Consider the following 20,586-nt stretch of genomic DNA (forward strand, 5'->3'; position numbering starts at 1 on the left):
AATCTAGAATGCTCTTCCTTCTCTCCCTAGTGAAATACTCCAGCTTCTTGTCAAAATTACTATTTTATCTACACAACCATCATGCCATACCACGCATTCCTGGAACAGAATCAATGGAACAGATCAATGGAACAGAATAGAGAACTCTGAAATAAGACCACACACTTACAACTATCTGATCTTTGAAAAACCTGACAAAAACAAGCAATGGGGAAATAATTCTCTACTTAATAAATGGTGCTGGGAGAACTGGCTAGCCATATGTAAAAAACTGAAACTGGACCCTTTCCTTATACCATATACAAAAATTAATTCAAGATGGATTAAAGACTTAAATGTAAAACACAAAACTATAAAAACCCTACAAGAAAATCAAGGCAATACCATTCAGGACATAGGCACAATTGAATATCTCATAACAAAAATGCCAAAAGCAATTGCGATAAAAGCGAAAATTGATAAATGGGATCTAATTAAACTAAGGAACTTCTGTACAGCAAAAGAGTGAACAGACAACCTACAGATTGGGAGAAAAATTTGGCAGTCTATCCATCTAACAAAGTCTAATATCCAGAGTCTACAAGGAACATAAATTTATAAGAAAAAACATCCCCATTAAAAAGCGGGCAAAGGATATGAACAAACAGTTCTTAAAGGAAGACACACATGTGGCCGACATCACTGATCATTAGAGAAATGCAAATCAAAACGACAACGAGACACCATCTCACACCACTCAGAATGGCTATTATTAAAAAGTCAAAAAACAACAGATGCTGGCAATGTTGCAGAGAAAAAGGAACACTTTTACACCACTGCTGGGATTGTAAATTAGTTCAACCATTGTGGAAGACAGTGTGTGGTGATTCCTCAAAGACCTAGAGGCAAACATACCATTTGACCCAGCAACACCATTACTGGGTATATACCTAAAGGAATATAAATCATTCTATTACAAAGATATATGCATGCACATGTTTGCTGTAACACTATTCACAATAGCAAAGACATGGAATCAACCCAAATGCCCATCAATGACAGACTGAATAAAGAAAATATAAAACATATATACATAGGATACTATGCAGCCATAAAAAGGAACACAATCGTGTCTTTTGCAGGGACATGGATGGAGTTGGAAGCCATTATCTTCAGCAATAACGCAGAAACAGAAAACCAAACAATGCATGTTCTCACTTTCAAGTGGGAGCTGAATGATGAGAACAGATGGACACAATGGAGGAACAACACACACTGGGGCCTGTCAGACGGGTAGAGGGAGCATCAGGAAGAATAGCTAATGGATGCTGGCCTTAATATCTAGGTGATGGGTTGTTCTTGCAGCAAACCACCATGGCGCACATTTACCTATGCAACGATCCTACACATCCTGCACGTGTACCCCGAACTTAAATAAAAGTCGAAGAAAAAAATGTTGACCACTGTTTCCCTGGTACTTATGCCTAACACAGTGTCCAATACATGTTGAATACCCAATAAATATCTACTGACCAATGCTTTAATCAATTAGATTTCAGAAAATAATGTTCATGATATATAGGTAAGTAGGAAAAAAGATTACAAGACAGTATTTTGTGGTTTTCTATTTTTTAATATTTGTTTCTTATAAAGAGACAAATAAACTAGAAGGATACACGCCAAAGTATTAATTCTGGTTGTGTCTGGGTGGCCTTCTTTTTGTTTAATTGAACTTTAGAATATCTCTACAACAATCTAGTGTCATTTTAGAAATATTTCTTAAACATATATTTATTTATTCGAGACAGGGTCTCGCTCTGTCACCTAGGCTGGCGTGTAGTGACTCAAACATAACTTACTTCTGCTTCTACCTCTTGGGCCCAGGCAATCTTCCTGCATCAGCCTCCTGTGTAGCTGGGACCACAGGCATACACCATCATATCTGACTAATTTTTTTATTTTTTGCAGACACAGGGTCTTACTTTGTTGCCCAGGCTAGTCCCGAATTCCTGGGCTCCAGGGCTTAAGCAATCCTCCCATCTTGGCCTCCCTAAGTGCTGGGTTTAGAGGCATGAGCTCCCATGCCCAGCCAAACACTTCAAACACCTTTTTTTTTTTTTGAGACAGAGTCTCGTTCTGTTTCCCAGGCTGAAGAGCAGTGGCACAACCTCAGCTAACTGCAACCTCCGCCCCCGGTTCAAACAATCCTCCCACCTCAGCCTCCGAAGTAGCTGGGATTACAAAAATGCACCACCATACCCAGCTAATTTTTGTATTTTCAGTAGAGATGGGCTTTCACTATCCTGGCCAGACTGGTCTTGAAGTCCTGACCTCAGGTTATCCACCCGCCTTGGCCTCCCAAAGTGCTAGGATTATAGGCATGAGCCAACCCACCAGGCCCAGGCCAAACACTTTAAATTCCACATGTATTAGTATCTTCTCCCTATATCCATCAAAGCTCTTATCCTTTTGGTATCTTATTTCCACTAGCAGCCTGGAGGGAAAAGGCAGTAATATAAACTACTAACAATAATGAAATATGCTAATTTTCTAAGAAAGTCTACCTTTTTTAAACACACTAACACAACTTTATATATAAATTATGGGATTAAGAAATAAGTAAATACATTGTAGATAATGAGAGACAGAAAAAATAAGAGGAAAAGCTAGAATCAGCCTTGTGGTGTTGGACTGGAATCAGAAGTATCAGTATTAATTTTTTATAGATATATAGATAGAGATAGAGAAATAAATATAGATACGTGTGTTTGTGTGGGAAAATAAACAGACATATGTATGTTGTATGTGTGAACATATATTTTTCTAGTCTTGTCTGTTGAGAAAGCCTAAAAACAATGACATCCCAGTTGCAAGTATACCTAGCACACAGACCTGGGTTTCTAAATATCATCCTTCAATTGAAAGAACCAGGGCTCCCTGGGAAAGTGGTTGATTCCAAGCCTGGGGCAGGGAAAACACAACATAAGCATCTTGCAGTGCCAAAAAATATACAGTGTCAGAAAGTAAGTGTTCAAAAAAAAAAAGAAAGGAGCACGTCACAAGGGTACAGCCAACATGAAAGATCTCCCAAGGCTGGAACACTTTGACCAACAAATCTGTAATGACAGTAGTGGATTATAACTCATGGAATAAACTAAATATTCTATGAGTCCATATTGATATAAATAAATAAGTGAAGCCAAGCACACTGGCTCACACCTAGAATCCTCACACTTTGAGAAGCTGAAGCAGGAGGATCTCTAAATAAATAAGTAAGTAAGTAAGTAAGTAAGTGGGGGAAGAGGATCAGCTCTGCCTTACAGAAGAATTTTTATTTTTTAGAGACAGTGTCTCACTCTGTTATCCAGGCTGGAATGCAGTGGTGTGATCACAGCTGACCACAGCCTCAACTTCCCCGGCTCAAGCGATCTTCCTATGTCAGCCTCCCAAGTAGCTGGGATTCCAGGCGTATGCCAACATGCCCAGCTAATTTTTTTTTTTTTAGATATGGGGTCTCACTATGTTGCCCAGGCTGGCCTCAAATTCCTGACCTCAAGTGATCCTCCCACCTCGGCCTCCCAAAGTGCTGGGATTACCGTTGTGAACCACCACACTGGCCCCTTATAGAAGAATTTACATTCATAAATCTATAATGAATGAGCAAAAGAGAAAACCACCAAAATACTACATATATAAATTTGAAGGCAAGATACACTGATAGATGCTAAAATAGTAAACAAAAGTTTGAGAAGAAATAGTATATTTGCATAGATTCAAAGCATCTCCCCTAAGATATTTATTAATTATAAAGAGGAAAAAAGTAACTTTTACAATGGAGGAAACAGGCAGACACCATCTTAACCAAACAATCAGGCTGACATTACCGGTATTAAGATATATCACTATCATGTACCCCCTGATATAATGCACTAAGAAGGTCATCATCACTTCTGTGGTATTCCTCCCAAAAAGTCATAACCTTAATCTAATCTTGAGAAACCTGAAACAAACCCAAAGTGAGAGATATTCTACAAAATACTGTCCAGTTTTCTTCAAAAGTGTCATGGTCATGAAAGAAAAAAGACTGAAGAATTGTCATAGACTTAAGAAAACTAGGGAGACCTAACAACTAAATGCAATGTGGGATCCTGGATTGGATCTGGCAACAGAAAAAGGACATTAGTGAAACTGAAGAAATCCAAATGATGTCTATAGTTTAAAGCAGGTGTCCCCAACCTCCAGGCCAAGGACAACACAGCAGGAGATGAGCAGCACGGGAGCATTAGGGCCTGCACTCCACCTCCTGTCAGATCAGCAGTGGCATTAGATTCTCATAGGAGCACAAACACTATTGTGAACTGTGCATGCAAGGGATCTAGGATGCATGCTCCTCATGAGAACCCAATGCCTGAAAATTTGAGGTAGAACAGTTTCATCCCGAAACCATCCTCCCGACCCCTGTCCATGGGAAAACTGTCTTCCACGATACTGGTCCCTGGTGCCAAACAGGTTGGGGACCACTGGTTTAAGGCACTGTATCAATATAAATTCCTTGTTTTTTATAATCATACTGTAGTTATATAAGATAATAACATTGGGAGAACCTGAGTGAATTGTACAGGAACTCTGTAAAATTTTTGTAACTTTTCTGTAAGTCTCAACTTCCTTGTAAACAAAAAGTTTAAGAAACACTGTAGTACATCTAAAAATCAGAGAAATGGATTAACTCAATATTAATTTCTAACGGCAGGATTTCAGATTAATTGCATGAATAATGCAATAGTCTAAAGCAGGATATTTCACTTCACTGGATATAATAAAAACAAAAATAGTGGTAGTTAATACAGAGGTATTTCAAAGTAGATATGATAGTATTCATCCTGGCAATGTAAGATTTTTTTGGGGGGGAGTGGGGGACAGAGTCTTGCTCTGTCACCCAGACTGGAGTGCAATGGCGCAATCTCGGCTCACTGCAACCTCTGCCTCCTGGGTTCAAGCGATTTTCCTGCCTCAGCCTCCCAAGTAGCTGGGACTACAGGCACCCGCCATCATGCCCAGCTAATTTTTTTTTCTTTGAGATAGAATCTCGCTCTGTTGCCCAGGCTGGAGTGCAGTGGCATGATTTCAGCTCACTGCAAGCTCCGCCTCCCAGGTTCACACCATTCTTCTACCTCAGCCTCCCGAGTAGCTGGGACTACAGGCACCTGCCACCACGCCCGGCTAATTTTTGGTATTTTTAGTAGAGATGGGGTTTCACCATGTTAACCAGGATGGTCTCAATCTCCTGACCTCGTGATCTGCCCGCCTCAGCCTCCCAAAGTTCTGGGATTACAGGCATGAGCCACTGCGCCCGGCCAATTCTTGTATTTTTGTAGAGACGGGGTTTCACCATGTTGGCCAGGCTGGTCTTGAACTCCTGACCTCAGGTGATCCGCCCGCCTCAGCATAAGATTTTTTTTAACCTCCTATTTACCCCACTTAAACTAAATCCAGAGTTTAAACGGAGAAACCACACCATGCAAATCTTAAGTCAAAAAAGAAAGTGTATCTAAAGCCATACTTTCTATATGGTCTTCTAAGGTACTCTTGATTTCCTCTCATTGTCTTCCTTTATGACTTCTTCTCCTTCTTTGTTAAATGCTATAACTATGTAACATGAAGATGTATCATATTAAAGTTCTCTGTGCATAACTTAGACTGCTTCAGAGAAAAGGGTTTAATAAATTCTTGTAATGTAAATCAGGATATTACTGCATTTAAAGAACAAAATTCTAGAAAAAAAAATTATCTCTATATGCCAGGTATGGTGGCTTACGCTATAATTCCAACATTTTGGGAGGCCAAGGCAGGAGGATTGCTTGAGGCCAGGAATGTGAGACCAGCCTGGGCAACACAGCAAGACCCCTGTCTCTACAACAAAAAATTAAAATTAGCTGGTCATGGTGGCACATCCCTGTATTCCCAGCTACATAGGAGGCTGAGGCAGAAGGATCACTAAAGCCCAGGAGTTCAAGGCTGCAGTGAGCTGTACTTGAGCCTGGGCAACAGAGCAAGACCCTGTCTCTTAAAAAATAGAAAAGAAAAAGATTATCTTTCTTAAAAGGAATTAATTTTTTAAAATACTTCCTATATAGGTAGAAACTTCATTTTGTTTGTTTTGCTACTCTTGGCTTATGTAGAAGAAATAAATGAAAAAAAGAGGCTTAAAAGGACATATTCCCAATAGTAATGTTCAGCACATACCTTGAGTACAATTATTCTGCATCTATAGCATTACTGATGAATGAACATTGGTACTCTAATAGATTAAGTCATCAAAGAAATGCTGTGCTATGTTTTAAATAAAATCTAAAATGAGCTCTGGAAAGTATACTGGTCATCTGGTCCAGAAAGTATAACCAGTCAACTATTTAAACAAAGTTGGTAGAAAAGTCTCCTGGTTAACCTTCAGTTAATTAGAATACACCACTCTCCCAAAACACTGATTAAAGTTTTATACTATTTTCTTTAAAATGTTATTAAAAAGACAAACAGCAAAATACTTTCAATATCAGTAACTCCAAAGATAATAGGTTAAAAGCAAAACAAATGCATACCTCCGATAAATCAGAAGATGACTTTTTCCTTTTTCCTTCTGTGATGATTTCTACAAAAACCAAAGACGTGGTAAAAATTATCGTTTAACATCTAAATGAGATAAACAGTTTGACAAAGGAGATTTTTTCACATTCATCCTTTGTTTTAAATTAACTTGTTAGATTTAGAATTTATACATTTTACAGAAACTGAAGGGCTAAACATAAAAGTCAAAAAATAACTACATGTGTCAGAAGAATAGCAGACTCTCACAAAATGTCTCCAGTAAAATATTTATATATAAATATATATATAATGACAATAGAAAAGAAAGAGGAAAACTTGGCTCTAAAAACTAAACAGAAATTCCCTGACCAAAGACCTCACACCTAGTAGTAGAACCATTTGATCAGACAAATTCTTATAATGGGGGAGGTAGAAGCAGGTGAAATTCTAGAAGTTAGAAGTTGAGAATATTCTATAAAAACACTTTCAGTTCTACTACATATCTAAGCACGCTGGGCAACTGGGAACAGCTTAACTCTCTTTTACTCACCAACATTTTTCAGGCTTGCTGTGGATTTTTCTGAGTTCTAACTTCCAACCAGCAAACATTAATTCAATGTCTATTATGTGCCTGACACTGTGTTAGGCAATGAGTACAGTATAGTGGGCAAATTGGGCAGTACAGTATAGTGGGAAAATTCCAAACTTTCCTGGAACTTACAGTCTACTGGAATATATCACAGATTTTACTAAAAAAATAAATGGCAGAGATTCATATATATGGTCACCTGCTTGTGACAAATGCACGACTGCAATTCCATAGGAAAGGGATGATTTTCAAAATGATGCTGAGGCAATTTGATAACCAAATGGGGGAATAACACCCTTGACTATCTCACACCATACACAAAATTAATTTGAACTGAATAATAGATTGAAATGTCAAAGATAAAAACAAAGCATCTAGATTTAAGTAGGAGAATATCTTCATGACCTTTGGGTAGGCAAAGATTTTTCAAAGAGGACACAAGTAGTACTAACCACAAATGAAAACGTTAATAAACTGTACTTCATTAAAAATAAGAACTTCTGATCCTACTGTAGCTCATGAGCATGATGACTGGGTGTTCACACGCATCTGTGAGATGTGCCACCTTGAACCTTGTTACCAGGTCAGCGTATTACCCATCTGACACGAAAGAAAAATAAAGAACCACACTGGATTAGCGTGTTTTTTTGTTTTGTTTTGTTTTGTTTTGTTTTGTTTTGTTTTGTTTTTGAGACGGAGTTTTGCTCTTACTGCCCAGGCTGGAGTGCAATGGCGCAATCTCAGCTCACCGCAACCTCCACCTCCCGGGTTGAAGTGATTCTTCTGCCTCAGCCTCCCGAGTAGCTGGGATTACAGGCATGTGCCAACACGCCAGGCTAATTTTGTATTTTTAGTAGAGGTGGGGTTTCTCCATGTTGATCAGGCTGGTCTCCTGACCTCAGGTGATCCACCCACCTCGGCCTCCTAAAGTGTTGGGATTACAGGCATGAGCCACCGCGCCTGGCCTGGATTCACTTTGAAAAAGAAAAAAGAAAAAAAAAAGGTCAGGCACAGTGGCTCATGCCTGTAATCCCAACACTTTGGAAGGCCAGGGCATTGGGATCAATTGAGCCCAGGAGTTCGAGACCAGCCTGGGCAACACAGTGGGACCCTATCTCTATAAAAATATTTAAAAAGTAGCTGGACATGGTAGCACATGCCTGTAGTTCCAGCTAGTCAGGAAGCTGAGATGGAAGGATCATTCGAGCCTGGGAGGTTACAGCTGCAGTGAGCCATGTGTGCAACACTGCACTCCAGCCTGGGTGACAGAGTGAGACCCTATCTCAGATTTAAAAAAAAAAAAAAAAAAGAACTTCTGTTAATCAAAAATCATCAAGAGTGAAAAGGTATGTCAAGAATAAAAGAAAAATATTTATAATACATGTATTTGTCAAAGAATTCATAACCAGAATATATAAAGAACTTCTACAAAGCAAAAGCAAGATAATCCTATCTTCAAAATGGACAAAAGTCTGAATAGGCACTTCACAAAAAAAGAATATCCAAATGGCCAATAAACATATAAACAGGTGCTCAATTTCATAATCACTAGGTAAATGCAAAATTAAAATGGCAATGAAAACCATTAAACATCCTTTAGAATGGGTAAAAGTAAAAAGTTTGACAACACGAAGTATTGGTGAGAGACTGGAACTCTATACTCTTGCTAAGAGTGTAAATGAGTACATCTGCTTCACCAGCATCTACTGAAGTTAGACACCTGCCTATGCAATGTCCACCAATTACACTTTTAGATAAATAACCAACAGAAATAAGAATATTCAGGTATTTTTGTTCTTAATATCCAAAAACTGGAAACAATCCAAATATCCATCAAGTATGGATAAACATATTCATATAATGGAAAACTATACAGCAATAAAAGATAATGAATTACTGCTATGCACAATATGGATACATCTCTCAGGCATGCTCAAAGGAAACCAGATGCAGAAGAGTATATGATTCTATTTCTCTGAAATTCAAGAAGAGTTAAAATAAACCTATGGTAACACTAGTTAAAACAGTGATGGGGGCCAGGCATGGTGGCACATGCCTGTAATCCCAGCAGTTTGGGAGGCTGAGATGGGTAGATCACTTGAGCTCAGGAGTTTGAGAACCAACCTGGGCAAAAGGGTGAAACCCCGTCTGCATAAAAAAGTACAAAAATTAGCCAAGTGTGGCGGTGTGCACCTGTACTCCCAGCTACTCAGTAGGCTGAGGTGGGAAGATCACTTGAACCAGGCAGTTGAGGCTGCAGTGAGCCATGATGGCACCACTGCACTCCAGCCTGGGCAACAGAGCAAGACACTGTCTCGAATTAAAAAAAAAAAAAAAAAAGTCACTGAACCATATACTAAAGATATGTGTGCTATATGGTACTTAAAATCAGAAATAATAATAATAACCAATGAAATATAGACTACCCAGAAATCTATATTGCTGAGATGATTTCTTCTAAGTTCATAATACACAGCATTAGTTTCACTATATGCATTTCCCGAGAAACCATGTAATGTTTTCCTGATCTAAAAAATTATTTTTGGGCCAGTCACGGTGGCTTACGCCTGTAATCCCAGCACTAATGGGAGGCCGAGGTGGTTGGATCACTTGAGGTCAGGAGTTCGAGACCAGCCTGGTCAACATGGGGAAACCCGTCTCTATTAAAAATACAAAAAAAAAAAACTAGCCGGGTGTAGTGGCAGGCGCCTATAATCCCAGCTACTCAGGAGGCTGAGACAGGAAAACTGCTCAAACCCAGGAGGCAGAGGTTGCAGTGAGCCAAGATCACACCATTGCACTCCATCCTAGGCAATGAGGGCGAAATTCCATCTCAAAAAAAAAAGGTATTTTCACCTCTATACTTAAGCTTTTGATAACTTCAAATAATTTCAATAAACTAGTACTCAAGTTGACTACCAAAAAAAAAGAATTTTTTACATAAGTGATAAGAAAGTATACTGTAGAAATTCATTTTCTAGTCAATTTTAAATTTAACAAAACACATGTCTATATATACACAATGGAATACTATTCAGGAATGAAAAAGGAATGAACTCACGTCTTTTACAGTAACACAGAACTGGAGACCTTCATCTTCAGTGAAACAACTCAGATTAGAAGCTCACACCTATAATCCCAACACTTTGGAAGGCCAAGGCAGGATGACTGCTTGAGCCCAGGAGTTTGAAACCAGCCTGCACCACATGGTGAGACCCTGTCTCTAAAAATATTTATTTGAATTAGCTGGGTACAGTGACACCACCTGTGGTCTCAGCTGCTTGGGAGGCTGAGGTGGGAGAATCGCTTGAGCCCAGGAGGTCGAGGCTGCAGTGAGCCATGTGGAGAATCACTTGCGCCCAGGAGGTCGAGGCTGCAGTGGGCCGTTTTTGCACCACTACACTCCACTCTGGACGACAGAGCGAAACCATTTCAAAAAGAAAAAAAAAGAACTCAGAAAGTTAAATACCACATATTCTCACTATAAGTAGGGGCTAAATAATGTGTGTACACATGGACATAGAGTATGGAATAATAGTCATTGAAGACTTGGAAGGCTAGGAGTAGTGCAGTGAGGGATGAGAAATTACTTAATGGGTACAATGTACACTATTCAGGTGATGATTACACTAAAAGCCCAGATTTCACCACCACACAATATACTCATATAACAAAGCTGTACTTGTACCCCTTAAATTTATACAAATAAAAAAGTACATGTCATTTTTTTTATTATTATTATACTTTAGGTTTTATGGTACATGTGCACAATGTGCAAGTTAGTTACATATGTATACATGTGTCATGCTGGTGCGCTGCACCCACCAACTCGTCATCCAGCATTAGGTATATCTCCCAGTGCTATCCCTCCCCCCTCCCCCCACCCCACAACAGTCCCCGAAGTGTGATGTTCCCCTTCCTGTGTCCATGTGTTCCCATTGTTCAATTCCCACCTATGAGTGAGAATATGCGGTGTGGAAGTCAGTGTGGCGATTCCTCAGGGATCTAGAATTAGAAATTCCATTTGACCCAGCCATCCTATTACTGGGTATATACCCAAAGGACTATAAATCATGCTGCTATAAAAACACATGCACACGTATGTTTATTGAGGCACTATTCACAATAGCAAAAACTTGGAGCCAACCCAAATGTCCAACAATGATAGACTGGATTAAGAAAATGTGGCACATATACACCATGGAATACTATGCAGCCATAAAAAATGATGAGTTCATGTCCTTTGTAGGGACATGGATGAAATTGGAAATCATCATTCTCAGTAAACTATCGCAAGTACATGTCATTTTTAAAGGAATATCAGTTCCTTAAATTTTAATTTACAAATTTATATCCGCAAAATATCTCACTGGGTTAAAAGTGCTTCCATCCTGTTTTGTAGTATGTTCCCCTATTTCCTTTCATTAATGCTATTGTGAATTCCCAAATATTTATGTTTTTCTCTTCTTGGCCAACTTTGTCTAATAAAAAAATTTACAATTTTTTTATAGCTGACTTGCTCCATCTTATACCAGGTTAGCTCTGGAGTGTTTAAATAAGCATATGATGTGCCTCGACTTGAGACTGTATGGTATAGTTATCATGCTCAAGAGTACATATTTTAAAGCTAGACAACCTAAATTTGTATCTCTGCTTACTAGTTGTGACTTCTCTGAGTCTCAGTTTCTCATCTGTAAAATGGGGGAGAATATCTGCCTTTTTAATCGTTAAGATTAAAGCATGATAGTCCATATTAAGGCATTTAGCATTCTGACTAACGTATAGTTAGTGCAAAAGAAATGGTAACTATAACATTTTATAGTCAAGTATCTCCCTTTAAGAGACTGCAGTATATTAGCATTAGCATATAGGAAAATCTCTCCAATTACTCTCATTCTAAATATATGAGTCAAAAAACTAAAAGCATAACTTTTCCCATTCACTCACTTATTTATTCCATAATTTTTTTTTTTTTTTTGAGACGGAGTCTTGCTCTGTCACCCAGGCTGGAGCGCAGTGGCACGATCTCAGCTCACTGCAACCTCCGCCTCCCAGGTTCCTGCTTCAGCCTCCTGAGTACCTGGGACTACATGCAGGAACCACCATGCCTGGCTAATTTTTTATATGTTTAGTAGAGAGAGGGTTTCACCATATTGGCCAGGCTGGTCTCGAACTCCTGAGCTCAAGTGATCTGCCCAACTTGGCCTCCCAAAGTGCTGGGATTACAGGCATGGGCCACCGCGCCCAGCCTATTTATTTGACATAATAGTAATTATCATTGCCTGGAATCATGCTAAGTGCTTTACACAAATTATTTTCCTTAATCCTTATATCATGAAATCAATAATGTATTATCTCCATCTTATAGATTAAGAAATTAAGATTTGAAGAATCCAAATAACTTGCCCAACATTACCATAGTGATCCATCACTGGTCATATTCCAGAGATGGTACTCTAAACCAGTACACTCTAGGCATACTGGATGCTATGGGGAAATAAAATTAATGACAGTCCCTGTCACAGTGTTAATAGTATAGCAGTAGACATTAGACAACTCAGCAAGCTAGAATATATGATGGAATCTGCTAATTATCATCTAAGAGGCATAAAGACCCACAGAAGTGCAGAAACAGGCATAAATTTAAGTTTGAGTTAATCAAGGAAATGGTTCTTGGAAAGGCACAGCTGAACTGGGCTTGGGCCGGGCATGGTGGCTCACGCCTATAATCCCAGCACTTTGGGAGGCCGAGGTGGGAGGATCGCTTAAGGCGAAGAGTTCAAGACAAGCCCAGGTAACACAGTGAGACCCCATCTCTACAAAAACTAAGTTTTTTTAAAAAATAGCCAGGCGTGATATAGTGCGGGCCTGTAGTCCTAGCTACTCCGTAGCCTGAAGTAGGAGGATAGCCTGAGTCCAGGAGTTCAAGGCTGCAGTGAGCTATGATCGTGCCACTGCACTCCAGCCTAGGCAACAGAGCAAGATCCCATCTCAAAAAAAAAAAAAAAAAAAAGAGCTGGGCTTTGAAGAATAAGGTTTAGACAGGCAGAAATGGGTGGAGCCAGGCACAACCCAAGGGTGATTTACCAACACAAGCACACACAAACTAGGATGAAGCAGACCACATCAGCCAGATTCATAAATTACTGAAAACCCAAATGAAAGTTATTCATCAGGAAGGCATTATAACAGAATTCTAGTCTGGATCTTTGGAGTTACTCAATCTTATTCATAACCCATTCTCTGTGTTACCATACCCCCTTAATTTACTTCTCAATCCTCTGCCTTCCATCATCAGGCCTAGGAATCACCACCAAGATGTCAATCCCTATAGCCTATCACCTTATTATCACACCTCATATAATTGAATTCTACCCTCTCATCTACATCTTCTCCATCTCTTCCCTAGTTTACCAAATTCTTTTCCAAAGTCAATACAATTTCCTTAAATTCTGAATATTTTCCTTGAACTTCTCCTCCACCTTAGGTTAACTAAATCCTAGCTTTTTATTAGATACATTACTTTGTTAAAACTCTCCCACTTATAAAACAGAAGTAGAGATGAACAATCTCCATTGTTTCCTTTGGGGGGAAGACAAAAAAAAAATCTCCTTCCCCACCGCCACCATTCCCGTCAATATTCTAACTTTATTACAATAATTCCTCCTTTAAAATTAACATAAATTGGATACATTCCTGGCTGGGCACAGTGGCTCACACCTGTAATCCAAGCACTTTGGGAGGCCAACACAGGTGGATCATGATATCAAGAGATTGAGACCATCCTAGCCAACACGGTGAAACCGCGTCTCTACTAAAAATACAAAAATTAGCTGGGCATGGTGGCACTCACCTGTAGTCCTAGCTACTCAGGAGGCTGACGCAGGAGAATCGCTTGAACCCAGGAGGCAGAGGTCACAGTGAGCTGAGATCACGTCACTGCACTCCAGCCTGGCAACAGAGCGAGACTCCATCTCAAAAAAAAAAAAAAAATTGGATATATTCCCTTGCCCATATTTATGACTGCCATCTACTGACCCAAGATCCTCTCCAACATGTCTAGAATACTCTGATTCTTGGTTCATAGTTTACGTATCATCAAAATTCACCATCATTCTGAAGCACAAAAACATCCATTAATCAACTCACTCAAAACAATGGACTCATCTTCATTTAATGGTACAAACTTCTACATATCTCCATTTCAGCAATATGCATTCAAGAACGGCTTTAAGGAGGCCAGGCGCAGTGGCTCACGTCTGTAATCCCAGCACTTTGGGAGGCCGAGGTAGGCAGATCACGAGGTCAGGAGATCAAGACCATCCTGGCTAACATGGTGAAACCCCATCTCTACTAAAAATACAAAAAAAAAAAATTAGCCAGGCGTGGTGGCGGGCTCCTGCAGTCCCAGCTACTCGGGAGGCTGAAGCAGGAGAATGGCATGAACCCGGGAGGCGGAGCTTGCAGTGAGCCGAGATCCTGCCACTGCACTCCAGCCTGGGGGACAGAACGAGCCTCCGTCTCAAAAAAAAAAAAAAGAATGGCTTTAAGGAAAACTGTTCCTTATGGCTTTAAGGAAAACTCTCAAGTTCTCAAATGCAAACCTTTCATTCTATATACTGTCTTCCTCACTGCCACTAAATCCACTCTTTGCCCTTATATCTTGCCATACCCTTTAAATAAAATTAAACTCATTTTTCTTCCAAACTCTTGCTCTTGTACTGCTTGGCACTACTAAGTCACAAAGTATGAACAGCTCCAGCTACTATAAAACTCACACTTGCTTTAACTAAGACTGCAAGAGTACTTAATATATATTCATCCCTAATTGACCTATCTTACATTCCCAGTACCATTTAAAAGCCCCTTTCTCAAAAAATTACCTTATTATTTCATTTCAGAAGCTACAACTGCAATATCTTCAGCTTCTCAAGATTTGTCTATATCTTTATCCATCTTTTCTCCTTTCCCTATATCTCACCAAACTGTTCTTTGATGTCATCCCTCTCTCCCATTTCTTCTAGGACCTCACTCCATTATCTCCTACCTGATATATATTCAATCTTTCCCTCTCCACCCCTTTCCCGCTCCCCACCAACCTGATTTAAGTCTCTCATATTCTTAAAAAAACAAGCCTTTCTACCTAATTTCCTACTCAAGCTTGTTCTAGAAATCTTTCCTTCCCATCTAATTTTCTCAGCTTACTTTTGCTGCCCAATTTCCTCACTGCCACTCATTCCTCTAGCCTGTTGAAATTTGGCTTTCGTCTACTAGTCTACTAACCACTCTTACCATCAGTAAAAGTGGCCTCCTAATTGCCAAATCCAGTACCCTCATGCTACTTTAACTCTCTGAAAGGCTAACATTTTTTTTACTCTCCTCCCTTTCTTCCCAAACCTGTCACAATCCTAATCAGCCTATCTAACTGCTTAGTAATATCTCTTCCTCCCCACTTTGAAATTAGTTGTATGTGATTTAAGACCTTCCTCACTCTATACTATTTTTGTGGGCAATTCCATTCATTCCAATGACTTCAACTAAGATCTCTGCAAATAATGCAGCTTTATCATAACCAATTGTTAAGTTCTCATCTTGAGCTTCAATTATCATTCATTACACTTTCAATGCAAAGCAAACATCACCTGGACCTACTGAATGATTTAAGAAAGTTATACCATCAGGGACACTAGTAGCAGTAAATGAAGTTAAAACTATAGATTTTGTAATTAGAGACCACATTTTGAATTCTGTTTCTTACTAGCTATTACTAATCTTTATCCTGTCCCTAAATTCCAGTTTTCTCATCTGTAAATGAAAAACAATGACCTTATAAGGCTTTTGAAAATATTGAAGTTTGTAAAGTTCTTAGCACAATGTCTAGTGCCTAAGTACTTAAAGAACGTACGTATCCTTAACTACAAATGAGAGTGACACAGGCCTCCAAGAATGTTGCCTGAAGCAATCAGTTGAAAACTGGTTCAAATTTACTTGACGTTTCCTATTTTGATTCAAAAATTCACTTGAAAATTGCAGTCTATGATTCTAATTTATCTGTGCTGTGTTTTTGTTGTTTAACACTTTTAATGGTCATTCTCCCTTGCTCCCACACACTTTATCATTCAACTTCAGTGAACCTGTCTCTGATGCCAGCCATTTTTTAATGTGTATCACCATCTAATATACTGCTTTAAAAGTTATAGTTATCAGTTATATGAGTTACAAATACATGTGTTTAGCTTAAACCATCTGGAATTGGGTTTCTGCTACTTGCAACTGAAAAATTTTGAGCGGTACACTATGAACATTTTACAGTTCTTCCTTGTTTAGCAGAAAGTTTAGGGCAGCCTAATGTAGTCTCACAGATAAAACTTCAAATTTTGTGTTTTATTGTATCTTTCTACTGCTACCCACCTTCCTTCTACCTCTTCTTCCTGTTTTATTAATCAAACTCTTCTGTGTACTTAGGAAACTTTGATGACTATAAATGTCACTTCATGGCCGGGCGTGGTGGCTCACGCCTGTAATTCCAGCACTTTGGGAGGCCGAGGCAGGTGGATCACCTGAGCTCAGGAGTTCGAGACCAGCCTGGCCAACATTGTGAAACCCCGTCTTTACTAAAAGTACAAAAATTAACCAGGCATGGTGACAGGCACCTGTAATCTCAGCTGCTAGGGAGGCTGAGGCACAAGAATCGCTTGAACCTGGGAGGCAGAGGTGGTAGATTGCGCCACTGTGCTCCAGTCTGGGCAACAGAGCGAGACTCCATCTCAAAAAAAAAAAAAAAAAAACACAGTCACTTCATTTGGGTTCCAGTTAGCAACAACTTACAATGAAATGTCAACTGCATGCATACAACCATTACACGGAATCTTTCAACCAGCTGATGTTTTATTTCTGAGAATTTATTCAGGAAATTAAATATACACTATTAAAAGCAGAAGCATACCTAAAAATTAATTAGTGCACATCTTAAAACTGAAGCATACTGGAGAACAGCTAGGTAACATTAGATTTGGGTATGAATTTTATTATACCTTACTTTTCAGAAAGGACAGCTCCAAAAGAGAGATCAGGAGAAAAAGAAAACGCTCTCCAGAGATATAACTAACGCAAATATCAATGTCTTTTAAGGATTAACAGCTTTATTATCAAAATCCACTTCCCACAACTACTTACATCAAGTTACTGTGACAAATAAATAAATCTAAGTGTAATCAGGTAAAGGGGAATGTGACTTGTTGAGTACAAGGCAAATATCTTACCTTCCCTCCTCAAAAATGTATTAAACCTAGATGAAATGCATTTATTTAAAAAAGGTTGTGCATCTCAAAGGAAGATATGATTATACCTAAAGTTCTGTGTTAGGAAGCACGCAAATGACACCAGCTAAGCATTGTGCGTTTTCCTTATGTGTCCATTTTACTTAGAGGTTTGGTGGGGGGTGGAGACTATTAAAACACTCATCAGTTGGAGGCATATACCTACATGTATGTATAAATATACATAGATATCATTTATACATGTGCTTTCAAAGGAAAAAAACTATTATTTCCAGAATACACACCAAGAACATCGATAACATTGGCTGCATATGAAAAGGGATTTCAGGTTTTCAACTGCTTCAAGCAGTGTCCCCAGAGATCCATAATCACTCTCCTTTGCAATTAAGGCTGAAAGCAGTTTGAGATGCACTGCCACAGGGCACTCCTAAATAAATTTGGAATTTTTTGTTTGTTTATTTTTTGATACAGAGTCTCGCTCTGTTGCCCAGGCTGGAGTGCAGTGGCGCGATCTCGGCTCACTGCAAGCTCCGCCTCCCGGGTTCACGCCATTCTCCTGCCTCAGCCTCCCGAGTAGCTGGGACTACAGGCGCCCGCCACCACGCCCGGCTAATTTTTTGCATTTTTTAGTAGAAACGGGATTTCACAATATTAGCCAGGATGGTCTCGATCTCCTGACTTTGTGGCCGACAGCCTCGGCCTCTCAAAGTGCTGGGATTACAGGCGTGAGCCACCGCGCCCGGCCAATAAATTTGGAATTGTTAACACTGTCTCTGCAGAAATCAACGGTACCATAAGAAACAGAAAAATGAAATGAAATAATTGATTCACTGGGCGTTCGTCTGTGTACTGGACTGTAAGCATATAAGTCCTCGTCCTCTCCTCCTACCATCCATAGGACTTAACACAAGGACTTGAGGACCCCTTAATGGATGAAATGTTTGACAAAAACTTCTCGACTGGGAGGAGCTCTACCTCACGTCTTTATAACTCCACTTTCTTGTTTCCAAGACGTTGTACACAAAACTGAAGATAGTCATTTAAAACAAAGTAACGTCCAAAACAAAAATATGCTGAAAATAAAAACACAACGAAAGCACGGCTTCAAATCCTTTGTTTGACTTTCCAATCACTTTTGGAAGACGCAGGGGAGGCTGGAAAAGAAAAAGGCTATTAGGCGGGCCTGTTCGGCAGAATGAGACCCGGCGAGGCATTGTATCAAAGAAAAGGAGTCTCCGTTCGCAAGCCCCACCTTTCCTCCCCAGCAGCAGCTACCTGCTGAGGGAAAGAGGAGGGAGAGGGGAAGGGACGCAAAGTCGAGAATCAAAGGAAGAGAGGAAAGTGGGGTCAGGCGCTGAGAAGCCGAAATGAAATTGGAACATTGGTGGAATTACGAGGAAGGCGTGGCAGAGAGTGACAAGCCAACCGGGAAGATCCATGGGCCGATGAGACGCAAGGAGGGTGTTCGCGGGAGGAGGGAAAAAATAAAAGGGGTTTTGAGGTGAAGAGCGCCCGAAGCTTCGATGACAGCTCGGACCGGGTCTTCGACTCGAGGGGCCGGGGCGACCCGGGAGCCTTCCATTGTGCGCGCCCCCTCCTCTCCCCGCCCCCGCCCTCGCCCCCGCGGCTTCGGGCCGCCACCCCAGCTGCCGCCTGCGCCTCCCGTTTGCCCCGGGTAGGAGACAATATGTTCAGCCCTTCTCCGACCCTTTCTCACCGGATGAAGATGGCCGTCGCCCGAGCTTTCTCTTGTCCATCTTCTCCCGCTGCTGAAATTTCAGTTGCAGGCGCTGTCACCTCAGGACCCCTCCGGCTTGGGAGAGGGAGGGGGAGGGGAAAGAAAAAAAAAAAAAAAAAAAAAAGCCAGCAAAGTGCGAAGCGCGCTTGCGCAAGAGCCGTCGCCTGCCCTTCGACCGGAAATCAGCCGCCCCTCCCACCTTCAACCGGAAATCACTTCCTGGGACTTTTCACTGTGGGCTGCCTCTTCCAGCGTTTTTTTGGTGGCGTTTATGTCATGATCTGAGCCCCTCTGGGGAAGTGAACCACCTGGGTGCTCGATTTTAGCTTTGTTGACTTTGAAGATTAGATTGACAAAAATTAAAAGGGAAAAACAGGAACTCCTCCGGTTCACTGTATCTCGCGAGGTGGCCAAACAACTATGAAAACAAAACGTTGGCGTTTGCAGTATTACATCCCTCACAGCCTCTCTTACATATTTGCCCCCAACGCCTTTCCTCGAACTCAGAAACCAAAAGATTTTAAGATGGCAAAATCACCTAATAATAGCCTAGCTATTAGTTTAGCATTTGCTGTGGAAATATGTCAGCAGACGAGGAAAAATGTCTTAGGATTTCTTTTTAAAATTCGAACTTGTTATTTTTAAAGTTCCTTAAAAGAAAAGCTAGAACTTAATTTTTCAGTAACTGAAATGCTGATATGACAGAAAGTGGGTGGCTATAAACTGGAATTTGTTCAATTAACGTTTACCACGATACTTAAGGGACTAACCCAGTCCTCAATGAACTCAACGTCTGGTACTATTAGCCTGATTATCCCTAATGGTGCATATCTGAATAATTTTTAAATGAACGTGTAAGCTTTCATGACGATTTAATCACAAGTTTAACAAAATTCAGCACAGTGCTCTAAGCAGGGAAAATGTTTCTGGCATGTTCCAAGCCCGAAGGGACTCTGAAAATAGGGTTTGATTCCCAAGCTGGCCCCTTTATACCCCTAACCCCTATCCCTCCAACCCCCATCTCCCATCCTAACGGAGTCAATAAAGGGATCGGCCCAACTAGAGCAGTCCCCTTCATCGTGAGTCAAGCCTTCTTAATTATAATGTGGTCAGTCCCCAGGTGTCGCGGGGTGTTGAGCTTGGGGAAGTGTTCTACATGGCAGAAATGACTGCAAAGCAGAAATACTTTAAGTCTTGCTGGGATTGAAGTTCACTGTAAGGATTTCATTTTGTTGGTTTATTTGGTTAATTTCTGTTTAACAAAAACATTGCTTTCTGAAAAATAATTGAATTTTCAGTTTCCTCACAAATTAACTTTTTTTTTTGAGACGGAGTCTCGCTCTGTCGCCCAGGCTGGAGTGCAGTGGCACAATCTCGGCTCGCTGCAAGCTCCACCTCCTGGGTTCACGCCATTCTTC

General features: G+C 40.3%; 1 protein-coding gene and 1 non-coding gene across 10 annotated transcripts in view; one reads left to right on the forward strand and one right to left on the reverse strand.

Annotated features, from left to right (window-relative positions):
• Window positions 1–19,345, reverse strand: part of SENP7 (SUMO specific peptidase 7) — a 207,122-nt gene extending 187,777 nt beyond the window's left edge. For 4 of the 9 annotated variants that reach the window (XM_054481516.2, XM_054481514.2, XM_054481513.2 and 1 more), the window contains exons 1-2: window positions 19,148–19,330; window positions 6,576–6,625 (exon numbers count right to left, since the gene is read on the reverse strand). In XM_054481516.2, the coding sequence (XP_054337491.1) occupies window positions 6,576–6,625; window positions 19,148–19,187 (90 nt within the window). In that variant the 5' untranslated portion in view covers window positions 19,188–19,330. Of the gene's footprint in view, window positions 1–6,575; window positions 6,626–19,147 lie in introns of all 9 variants that reach the window. The other 5 variants (XM_063661553.1, XM_054481512.2, XM_054481515.2 and 2 more) reach the window with 4 other exon arrangements.
• On the forward strand, window positions 7,654–7,756 carry LOC129034451 (small nucleolar RNA U13). The gene has a single exon (XR_008501925.1). It is a non-coding gene; the product is annotated as a small nucleolar RNA U13 (small nucleolar RNA).
• Window positions 19,346–20,586: the final 1,241 nt, after the last annotated feature.

Source organism: Pongo pygmaeus, chromosome 2, assembly GCF_028885625.2.
Source record: "Pongo pygmaeus isolate AG05252 chromosome 2, NHGRI_mPonPyg2-v2.0_pri, whole genome shotgun sequence".
Classification (NCBI taxonomy): domain Eukaryota; kingdom Metazoa; phylum Chordata; class Mammalia; order Primates; family Hominidae; genus Pongo; species Pongo pygmaeus.